Source organism: Calypte anna, chromosome 5A (assembly GCF_003957555.1).
Source record: "Calypte anna isolate BGI_N300 chromosome 5A, bCalAnn1_v1.p, whole genome shotgun sequence".
In the NCBI taxonomy this organism is placed as follows: Eukaryota; Metazoa; Chordata; class Aves; order Apodiformes; family Trochilidae; genus Calypte; species Calypte anna.
The window spans coordinates 25,657,767-25,669,811 of NC_044251.1; the positions used below are offsets into that span (position 1 = coordinate 25,657,767).

General features: G+C 38.6%; 2 protein-coding genes across 2 annotated transcripts in view; both read left to right on the plus strand.

Moving 5' to 3' along the window:
* SPATA7 (spermatogenesis associated 7) overlaps positions 1-9,209 on the plus strand; it is a 33,538-nt gene extending 24,329 nt beyond the window's left edge. The window contains exons 6-12 of the mRNA XM_030452491.1: positions 2,123-2,601; positions 3,708-3,774; positions 5,659-5,729; positions 6,666-6,719; positions 7,315-7,392; positions 8,300-8,357; positions 8,715-9,209. Of these exons, the coding sequence (XP_030308351.1) occupies positions 2,123-2,601; positions 3,708-3,774; positions 5,659-5,729; positions 6,666-6,719; positions 7,315-7,392; positions 8,300-8,357; positions 8,715-9,209 (1,302 nt within the window). The remainder of the gene's footprint in view (positions 1-2,122; positions 2,602-3,707; positions 3,775-5,658; positions 5,730-6,665; positions 6,720-7,314; positions 7,393-8,299; positions 8,358-8,714) is intronic.
* The window catches only part of ZC3H14 (zinc finger CCCH-type containing 14), a 977,341-nt gene that overhangs the window by 891,702 nt on the left and 73,594 nt on the right, over positions 1-12,045 (plus strand). The gene's annotated exons all lie outside the window — the stretch shown is intronic.

Consider the following 12,045-nt stretch of genomic DNA (forward strand, 5'->3'; position numbering starts at 1 on the left):
CTTGTTCCTGATATTCTTTCTTTGTGTATCCAAATACTGAACTGCCTGTTAGAGCAGTAAAGGTTTACCCCAGGATAAGGGCTTCAAAAGGCTTTCTTCTTTCTCAGTGCTTGAATGGGGACATCTCAACACTGGCACACTTACAGCTTGGATGTGCACTTTGGTGTAATCACTACCTTACCTTACCTACTTAGCCTGTTCTATTTCTGATACATTTGGGGAGGGGAAGAAAAGAGCTGCCCTAAACTTCCTCAAAAACAGAGAAAGCTTAAATTTAGGATATTGCCATGTTTACCTTTGACTCGTTTTAGGATCACCTCAACTGCTTTGAAAAATTAGAACCCAGGGCTTTTTATGAGATGTAGCTATGTAATTGGCTAATAAAACTTAATATCTTCTATTACTGTTGGTTTTTTATTTTGTGTACTGCAGGGCACCAGCCATCCTGTGTTCACAAATGCTGCCACAGACTGATTAATATTGCAGTTCCATGAACCATTTTAAACACTGAAAGCAAACAAGTATACAAGAAAAAATAAGCTGTTTATAATACATACTGAAGGGTATGGAATTAGCTTTTCCAAACATCTGTATAATTGGATTCTGAAACTTTCCAGTTTTCTCTGTTTTCTATAGTGCTGAGCTCCCACTGAAAGTACTTTGTATGCAAACAATCACAGTGGTAAGCCTTGTTCTACTGCTTGCTAACACAAGCACTTGTTAGGCATTGTTACTGCATGTTATCAGCAGCAGTTATCAGCATTTAATTATGCTGTAGAAGTAAAATAAAGTTGGTTCACATGAGAAACCATGAGCTTATTTTGGCTCAGGTAACTTAAAAAAAATACCCCTTTGCATTAAGCAACTACGGACATCTCAGGGTATTGGAATAGTATTTACGGGTCTTACTGATGTAAGAGAAAGTTGCTCTGTGGAATTGTTGTGAAGGAAATGCATTGTATGACAGCAGTGTGATCTGTGGCTTATTTTTGATGGTAAGCTATCTATATTTTTTAATATTACTTATGGTAAGCTATCTGCATTTTTTAATATTTCTGTAAATAGCATTTACTGTGTGCCACAACTTGCTGTGTGCCACAACATGTGTGACCATCATCTTAAGCTTTTATTTAAAATATTAAGTGATTCCAAAAGGGAAAAAATGAAGTAGTATGCATTCAAAGCAGTAACAGCTACAGTGTTATGAGAAAATGCAGCAATAAAACTGTTAGAAGCATATTGTTTAGAACACTTAACACCTTTTTTCTTTTTCATTAGGATTTGCATGATAGGATAGGAAATCTGTAAACTTACAAGCTATACTACGAATTGCATAGGTTAATATATATTATATACTACATATTATTAGTGTACTATTAATATATTAGTATCGTATACCATTTATTAGTAGGTTAGTGTCATGAATTTTTAACAAATGTATAATGATTTCCAGGTTTGGTTGTTTTTTTCCTTACTTACACCTCCTAGACCAGAAGTCTCTCAACAGATATCTTGCAGATTTCCTGCAGGTACTTTCATTTACAGCTGGTTTTGCTGCTTTTGTTGGCATTCAGTATGTTGTTTATTAGTGGTGGGGTAAATCACACATCCTGCCTTCAATCCACATCTTAATACTCTGATTATTTTCTAAAAGTGAAGTGAAATTCTTGAGGATTTTCTCCAGGTTTATATTGTGCTCAGGCAATGAAGCACCACTAGAAATACCTGGCCTTGAACACTTCCAGGGAGGGGGTATCCACAGCTTCCCTGGGCAACCTGTTACAGAGCCTCACCTCTTGACACTAAAGAATTTCTTCTTAATGTCTAACCTAAATCTGCCTTCTTCCAGCTTAAAACCATTTCCCCTACTCCTGCTCTGTGTCTTTGTAAAAAGTCCCTCCCCAGCTTTCCTGCAGGCCCCTCCAGGTACTGGAAGGCTACTATCAGTTCTCCTTGGAGCCTCCTCTTCTCCAGGCTGAACAACCCCAACTCTCTCAGCCTGTCTTCCCTGGAGAGGTGCTTCAGCCCTCTCATCATCTTCATGGCCCTCATTCCAACAGCTCCATGTCCTTCCTGTGTTGGGGACTCCAAAGCAATCAAATCTTGTTTTAATTTTTTCTAGAATTACTTGGAAGCAGAAGACAAAGACTTTCTCTTCCCCTGTGCTCGACAGACACCGTGCCTATCGCCTGCGCTGTCTCCGTACGGCGAGCGTGCCTTGGGCCACTCCAGTCCAGGAAAACTTGCCAGAAAGGATTCACAGAACCCATCTAATGCATCTAGCTCCAACTCAAGTGTCAGGACATCAAGTACACGAAGAAAACGCTCTGGACATTCAAGCAGTTGCTCCACTGGTAGTTTTGTGAACATTAGTCACTCCCAGAGGTGTCAAGGAATCAAGTCCAAAGTATGCTGTGGGGATCTCCTGCACAGGCACTCTGAATTCTTTACTGATAGCCGAAAACCTTTTACTCCACGCACCTTAGTATCAGATGCTAAACCTTTCCTGTCAGACTACAGGTATTACACTCCTGCTCGAAAGAAAAGAAGAAATCACTCCAAGCAGCATGTGGAAGCTCAAACTCAGACTGATGTGATCAGGTACAGAGATTACCACTTTCTTTTGAACCTGTGGCACTTAGATGTTATCATAACAGAATTATTATAAAAACAATGTTTTTTGCTCTCATTTACTGCTGTATAAAACCTGAATAATTATTCTAGGTATGCCTTAGCATACAAGTAGAACATGGTAGAACAGAGTGGTATTTTCTTTTTTTACTGGCATATTTTGTCATCTTCTCTCCAGAGCAGCTGGTTTCATCTATACAAACTGGATACAAAGTGCCACTAAATCCAGACTGAGGAATCTCTCCTCTGCTGGCGAGAGTTGTTCCCTTGCTCTTTTTGCTTTCTCTGGTGTATAGTTGCTTTCTGTCTTCTAAAGAATTAACCACTGTAGCATACAAGCAGTTCACCATTGTTGCTCCTGTAGTCTCATGTTTCCAATTGGTTAATTAATACATCATGCAAAGATCCTTTAAAAAAAAAATTCTTAAATGCAGCTCTTCCTTAAATATTAATATATTTTTTATCATTCAAATTAATATGCCGTCATCTGTATCCTATATGAAATATTTTATACAAAATTGATGTCCTTCACTTGCGTTGAACTCCTTAGCAAGGTAAAACTGAACAGTTTAGATTTAGTTTTTGTTTTTCCTGATACTGCCTCAGAAAGAGAAAGCTATTTTTCCTTTATGTCCTCAGTTCCTGCGTGTCTAGCTCTCCTCTTGTCCTGGAAACAATAAGACTGCAATTACAGTAGCTTCAGCTCCATATTGCAACTACTGATTTTCTTGATGTGGGTCTTGTATTTTCCTGATGCACTTTTAATATATAGGATTATCTCCCTTCTCAATTCTGGACAATCATTTTGGATAATTTTGCTATCCCCTGTAAATATGCAACCAAATAATGGATTTGGATCACCCATGTAAGACTGCTGTCATCCTTCAAAATGAACTATAACTTAGTTTTATTATGTGAATGGAAGTCTGGCAGAAATTTTCTAAACTGAACCAGACATTTTAGTACTAGGTCCTGTTTAGCTTGACAGGAATTTTCTGCAGTGGCACTGGTATTCTTGTCCTGTATATTTTGAAAGTAGCCTTCTTGGAAATCTAATGTATCTCTAAATTTTGTAGCTTTCCATCTGCAGACAAAGCATCTGAGAGAGAAGTTATGACTGAACAACAGGAGATAAAACTGAAGGTAATAAGTGTTCTGGCTACTCTTACTGTACCTATCACGATTTTGGAGTATATACTTTATATCTGCCATAGCAGTACACAATCGATTTAGGTTTCATTTTCTTTATTTCCATGAGATAAGTTCTGTAGAGGAGTTTCAGAAGAATGAGTGGAAACAATATGAAAAAAATTGAGGCATGTGAAGAAATCTTAGGATACCACAAACTTTTCAAATTTATTTTTCAACAGTTTTTCATGTTCACTGTCACACAAATACCTGTTAAGGACCTAAACGTTTGGTACATTAGTTTTCAGGTGAAGAAGGTACTTCTTAATCAATATTTTTTTTTCTTCATTTTTGTATGGGATAGCATATTCCAAAAAACCCTCATCAGAAGAATTGGAACCAAGGAATCACTTTCCCTGAGGAAGCACCAAAATCAGTGGGTGGTAAAGTCTTCCTTGATACTGTTTGCTTTTTGTCTTGCTGAATGTATCTGGAATGCTTTAATGAAACATCACATCACCTCAGATTCTATGAGCTCCTAGTATTTTTTGTCATAATCAGAGATGTTTGCATCCCTTGATTTAAACTGCTAAACATGTGTGAGAGTTGAACTTAGTTTTCTGGTTATTTGATCTGTCAGAAATTGTCTGTTTCAGGATTACTAAATTTTAAAGATGAGAGAGAGAGACTACCAGCATCTTCAGGAGGCAGAGTGAAGCTGAAAAAAGACCTGAAAAATTCCTTAAGAATTCAAATCTGAAGTTATCTTGTCTTAGTTTGTATTGATGTTTGCATGGAAGAGTTTGTTCAGAAGTTAGGTTTTTACTTTATGCTTTAACTTGTCTGTACAGTGATTTAGTGACCACAAGTCCTTAATCAAACAGACCTGTCAAATGTAAGAGAAGTACTTGAGTATCTTTGGACTTTCTTCCTGAATGACAGGTACAGGGTCAGACTCTTTATGTCTCTAGATCAAGGAGACAAATAATTATGCTTTATTCATTGTGCGAGGTGAGAGAACATATGTATTTATCTGCTTCTGACTTCATTAAGAAAAGTTTAAGTTATTATTTGGAAGGCTTCACTCCAGTTCCATTAAGAACATTAACTTACGATTTAATTTCAGAACTACTGTGTTTGACTTTTTGGCTGCTGCAAAAGTGACAGCAGTAAGTCATGTAGCTTTACAGTGGTCTTTTCACAGTATTATTTAAAATGCAGGTAGTCAGTAACTCAGCTTTCCATATGTTTTCTACAAACAGATCAAAGATACATCTTAGAGTGCTGGTTCCTTTTTTTGCATACCAGATTTTATTCCTGTTGGTGACATTGATGTGCTCTGGCTTCTAGAGAATTCATCTTTGACATACTTGTCAGGGGAGAAATGTTCCCCATCTCCTGTTGCCTTTGACTAGGATTGATAGAATCACAGAATGCCAGGTTGGAAGGGGCCTCAAGGATCATCTAGTCCAACCTTTTTAGGTAAAAATATACTTTAAATAAGGTGGCCTAGCACCCTGAGTCTTGAAACTGTTCAGTGTAGGGGAATTCATTTCCTCTGGGAGATTAATCCAGTGTGTTACTGTTCTCCTGGTGAAAAATTTTCTTCTGGTGTCCAATTAGAATCTCAAGATCCAATCCAATTAGAATTTACAAGAAATAACTTGTAAACATTACTCCTTGTCTTTTCCATGTAACTTCTTGTAAAGAGGCATTCTCTACCTTCTTGGTAGCCTCTAGGATTTTAGATGTCAAAGCTGATGACTTTATTGCCTTGTCTTAGTCTCAGAAAAGGTATAAAATTTCTAGTATTGCTTAATTGCAAATAATTATTACTTTCATTTTAATGATAAAATTTGATGTGTATATTTATTGACAATATTTATCTATGTGTTGTAGGCTGAAGAGAGACGATACACTGTGGATGAGCCTGAGAGAGAAATAGCTGCCTCTCCATACTCCTTCCTAAGGTGTCTGATTTGTAGCAGGAGGGACTGTTTGAAGCAGGGCTGCTTGCTTTCTATACAGCTGCTTCTTGGGCCATAAACCTTCACTAATGTTAATATAACTTTCTTTTCACGGGACTTTGATTGGTTGGGGTTTTTTAGATCAACAGCCTTTTCCAATTTTAAAATTGATTTTAAATTATTTTCTTATGATGAACTTCCACTGAGAAGCAAATTGGAAAAAGATCTGAAATCTACTAGTATTTTTGTCAGGAGTGAGAGAAATGACACATTATTACCACTGTTAGTTCTGTATATCCAAGCATACATCTGAGCTTACAGAATGTGTATTCTTATACAGTACTAAAGCTAAAGATTGGATTGGTATTCCAGTTGGTAATTCCTTTTAGGAAAAGGGGTCTTCAGCCCGCCTTTTGAGTCTATGATCTGTGAGAATTGCAGACCAGAGGCATTTCCCACATCCTTTTTCTGAAAATGTATCAGAGACTTAGAATACTGTATACAATACAAGGACAGTGTTGGAAATCAGGGCAGAATCCAAGGGCTCCAGGCTGATTCTCCTCATTGCTGCCCAAAGTGTCGTGCATGACTTATTGATTTGCTCTCTGGCCTTTTCAAACAAGGCATTTTTACCTGAGAAAAAAATTATACTCTAAGTAAAAAACCCACTCTAATGGATAGAAGAGGTCTGTAAAGCACCTGAAGTAACACTGAGGTCTTTGGAGGTATTAGAGCACTGTGTCTGCTGAGGTGCTATAATACTTTCAGGCTTCAGCATAAGCTGTGGAATTTGCTGTTGGAGTGGGGTCAGGGGTGTTGTCGTTGGTCTTTTTCTAAAAGGAAGTGGTATAATGGCCCAGGATAGCTCCAGAAGAAAGCTAGATGAAAGGTAGTATAGTGGATTTTTAAATGTTGCTCTTTTTCTTACCCTCTGATTAGAGAGACATCATTGTATTCGCAGCAGTCTTCAGCAAGGACGATTATTGAAGCTGAGTAAGTGCTTAAACCATTTTTCTGTTAGTTTGCATCATAGAAAGTTGACCAAAGAAGTTAAAGTCACCTCTCACACTAGCAAGGATTTTGTACATCAAAGAGCTGTTGTTTGAAAGGAATGGAGGCTGTCAGATACATACTTTGAGCTTCCTGTTTTCAGTTGGAGTCAGATTCTGTAGAAGCTCCCTTGGAAGCCTTCACTCAAAGCATCACACTGCAATTTTACTACTGTCCTCACAGTTAATACCCCTTTCTTCTTGAATGCAAAGCAGGTTAAGAACCTGTCCCAAGATCTGCTGGTTCCCTCTCTCAGGATCTCTGTGCTAATTTATGCCTCAACAGAAAGCATAAACACAAAGCACCATAGCAACCTTTCCAACAGTGGCATTTTACACTGGCTTTTTTATTAATATTCAAATGGAATGAAAGGTTTAGTTAGCTCTGATATAATTACCTTTTGGAAAAATAGCAGCTGAAGCCAGAGCTATACATTTTTCTTAATGGCATTTCCCTTTAAGGTGATTGGACCTACTGCACTATACAATGTGTCTCTATTTTAGAACATTTAATATTGGCTTTTCTGTTCTCCCTGCAGAGAAGAAGAAATTTTATATTTAGCTTTCATTGAAGATGTAACAAATGAAATTCTTAGCCTGGGGGTATTTTCTGACAGGTAGGTTATAGTTGCTTTCAAATTTTTAGTGCTGTGTCAGAGACACATGGAAATAAGAAACAGAAGTATCATTTGGTAATAATTTTTTTGCCTTTAAGAATATGTGGACACAGAGATACCCCTTGGTTTAGTTTGGTTTGGTTTTTTTGCGTTATGTAAGGAAGAAAAACAAGGAAAAAAGCCTCAGTCAGAAACTGACCTTGAAGCACAGGTGGAGTAATGCTAAGAAGAAATCATTTTAATCTGCAACATCTGTTTTGCTAAATAAACAAAGTTACTAATCCTTCACACAACAGATCCTTCATCTCCCTTCTGGCCTTTTTCCTGTTCCAGTATGAATTCAGTCTTCCACAAGGGTTTTCAGGATTATGTACTCTTTTAGAGAAGGGTTCACGAGTTGCAAATTTTTCTTCAATAAGGTTCTTAAACAGGTTATGCTACAAGTGATGTATTTGAGTAGTACTCAGAAATTCTTTTCCATACCAGTTCTTTCTGATAAAGAACTCTTAGTTGATAGCAAACTCTTAGTTGATGGAGTTTGCACCAGGCCACCTTTCAATCATGTTCCCTCTGGATGGCCTCCCTTTCCCACCACCATGCTGACCACTCTACACAGCAAACTTGCTGAGGGTGCACTTGCTCATGTCACTGACCAAGATGTTAAACAGTGCTGGTCCCAGTGCCTACCCTTTAGAAATACCACTGGTCACTGGTCTTTGGGACATTTAGCTATTGACCACAACTCTGAATGCCACCATCCAGCCAATTCCTTATCCACTGACTTGAAACAACCTTAGTAGTTACATTCAGCTAAGCAGTGAAAATGAAAAACTAAGGTCATTGATTTATGTGGATTTGTTAAAAATTGTTTTCTCCCTGTGAAATGATGGAATTATTCTTTTTGTAGAGCCCTGGAACAACTGTTTGAGTGTCATATACAGGAAAATAAGAACCGTTTGGATGAGGTAGGTGCTGCCTCTATGTTACTCTCCTTCTCTGCATATGGCTTCAGTGATGCTTCCAAAGTACAGTGGAAATGCTCTGGTGTATTTGCAGGTAAAGGTGACCAGAATGCTCAGTGGGAGCCATATCTGTCTCCAGAAATTAGATTTGCAGACTCACAGAACAGAGTAGATCAGGACTGTCGTGCACAGTCACAAAAGAAGGGACAATGGTTACCTTCATTTGGAGACACTTTGTAATATGGTCACTTGACTGCAAGCAGCCTCCCTTTCCTTATGTCAGAATTAAACCCTGAGTTCTGGGCAGATATGTGCCATGTGGCTAGAGAAGTATCACCTCTATCTTCCTTCAACCCTTAGAGCAAAATGAGGCACTTTTTGGATGTGCTGAGAGCAGACCTTGGCTGCAGCTCGGGCAGTGGTGCAGAGCAAATCCACACGGACTGGGAAGCCTTTGACTCGCTGGATCTGAAAGAGTTTGATATCATGGAAGAGCTCAAGTTTAGCAGTAAAAGTCAGATGCAAAGAAAAGCTGCAAAACCCGAATTCTTTGGGACCATTGACTTACTATTAAAGGAACCAAACAAATGTGACTCACCAGTATGCAGGGAAAGTTCAAAGGAGGCACAGACCAAGGACAACTTTTCAGGAGATGTTGCTGAAATGATAGATAGTGGGAGAGAGTTGGGTTGCTGTGTGAAATCTGAAGAAGACCCACACACTTCACCCTCACGTGAGGCAACTTTGAACTTGATTACTTGTAACAGTGATTTGGAAGTCAACAAGGAACTCGATGATCTTGAGGAGAGCTTTGCAGAGACCCTTCAGATCTCACATGACTATTTAAAATGGTAGCTAAAGCCTAGCTGGTAAGTAAAGATAGAACTAGTTCTGTGGAGAACGGACATTTGTTAAATTTGAGGGGTTTTTTCAGTTTATTTCTATTAAAATACTGATAAAAATCTCGCTAGCAGGGTATTCTTATTTGGGCATTAATCCCTGTATTAATGTAGACTCTAAAGAGTAAAGTGTTGTCATTAAAACCCTGTATATTTTGTCTATAATTGTATAACTCTAGTATTTTTTATAATATTAAAATTAGATGTATATTTTTAGAAAATTGTAATAGCAATTTATGAAATATTTATTGGTTTTTTATTTATAATAAATAAGTGCTAGTACAGTTTTTGTCCTGCTGTAAAGACCCAAGATATTATAGTCTGCAAGAATTCAACTTCCATATCCATATCAAATCATGGTATATTACACACCTGCAGAGCAGAAGTGGAAGTGTTTGTCCATCTTGGAAGAGGGAGTTGTTTGATGTTATACACTACTGAGGTACATAACCAACTTTTTTCCTTTTACCAGTAACTTTAGAACACAAGAACCATACCTTTTCCTTGCATTACCTCGGGTGAAGTATGGAAAATTGCTTGTTCATACTTGTTCCTAACATCAGAATTTCTTTTGGTGGTGGTAAGATGCTGGTTCCTACTTCAGTTCTCAACCATGAACTCAGTTATCTTATTCCTTGTACCAACAGGAATAAAGAGGCATTTTATAGTGTTAGCTGCTTGCAATCTTTGCCCAACCTCTCAGCTTTCTGGACTGAAAACATTTATGTCTAGATTCTGCATATGGCAGCTGTTGAGCTGTTTCATACACAGCTCTCTTGTTTGTTTTATATGCAGTTCTTGAGCAGTTTAATCTTAGTTGTCCCTGATACAGCTGGTATTTCTGCAAAGTGAAAACTGCAACAATTTTCTACTGCACAGCAGTTTAATTTCTTGCAAATACATGGTTTAATTTCTTGAATTAATCACAACCTTGGCAAAGCATTCCACAAAAAGCTTTGGTTTTGAAGAAAGATTGACATGGGTACTGACTGATGACTAGGACTATCTAGGAAAGGACAAGGACATATCAGACATCTTGTACAGCAAGCAGAGAAAAGGTGGTGTATTTTATGATTAAGGTTAAATTGAAGTTAGTGCATGAATAGCTCAAAATCAGCCCAAATATAATCAGAGTACAGCTATTACCTGGCATTTGCATTACTGCAGAACGAGCTCAACAGGTTCTGAGGAAGTATCAGGAAGTTACATTGCCTTGCTGTAGGCAAGAAACTATAGGAAGCCTTAAGAACCAGGATAAGCCTGTCCCCAGATGTTGGTCTTTATCTACTTCCTACAAGGACAAACTAAAGTGGTTTTGGTTCATACATACAACTGCTGCCATCTGCCTGCCCTGTGGCTCCTGAGTGTCTCTGAAAGACTACTGATTCTGTAAGGGAGATGACCAGTTGCAGCTATAAGTAACTCCAAAAGACTCAGACCACTGCTTCACTTGTCAATCATAAATTTTTTTCTATGGGAAAAAATAAAAAAGAAGAAATATTTTTTAAACTCTAGAGAAAGCAAGTCAAACAAAACCAAAACTTCTGGCAGTCTCATCAGTATTGCAGTGCAGGATGTGATTCCCTGAACAAGCAGAAGGTGCTTTCTCTGCATTTCTGTACATCCTTACATCATTTATATCTATTGAGCAGTAGTTGTAGAATGATGCAGCTCAACTGGTAACATTTCATAATTCAAGAACAAGTGGCCCCATCAGACACTGGGGGGGGGGGGAAAGTGCTACTTTTATCTCAGCAAAGAGTGTGAACAAGACTACCGTAGCCCCAGCATAAATAACAATTAGGTACAGGAGTTCATTTGTAGCCACCAATACAGGCTGTTTCATTGCAGGGACAGCACAGCTCCCATCTGACAAGATGCCCCAATAACACCCCTCAGAGCACTGTTCTCTCTGCCTGAGCCTCAGTTAAATGTAGCAGTTCCAGCCCCAGCCTGGGAGAAGGAGGCGTAGCAATGGAAAATGAATGTTCAGGAGAATGTAGGGAGGTAGGAAAGGGGAAAGGAAATTGTTACTCGTTCCATCTTTTAAAAAATGGTAAGACCTAAGATCAGGTAGTACACAGGTGCAGAATAAACATTGGTCTTCACACCTGTTTTTGAGCTCATTTAATTTTTCCCTCTGTGTTATAGCATTTGAAGTTGAGTATTTGAGGCCTGAAAATTAATGAAAAAGGGTAAAAACACAGAATTGTAACTCTGGGTACACTTCAGAGAGTTCTGGAAAACCCCAGTGTCTCACTATAGTTTTTGACCACCCACGACAGATGTGATAAGCAAGGACAGGACACTGCATCTGTGTGATGTCTTTAGAGCCACCAAAACTTTCCCTCTGGCACATCCCAGACACTTCAGCTGCTGCTCTCAGGAGCTAACACCTGGGATGTACACAGCTTACAAGGAACAGAACAGCAACAAGGGATTCTAATTAGAGCAATTTCTCACTCTCCAAAACATCCAAACCAGATACTCACAATCAGTCCAGCTTTTCTGTTTCCTTTATCAAATCTTCATTCAGAAACAAATATCTTCAGCTGCTGTGCCAAGTAGCAAAGCAAGTGATACACAAACAGGTGAGTGGAAAATTAATCTGCTGCTCCAGGCACTGCCCCAGCACGGGTCACAACCAGCCAAGGGATCGAGTTTCAAAGGCTGTAGTGGGTGGTGGGCCAGCGGAAGCTGAGCATGTCACAGGGATAAAGCATTGCTGGGAAGGGAAAGAAGAATCAGCAGTTAACAACTGACATGACAAATCATCAGCTGAGCTGCAGAGC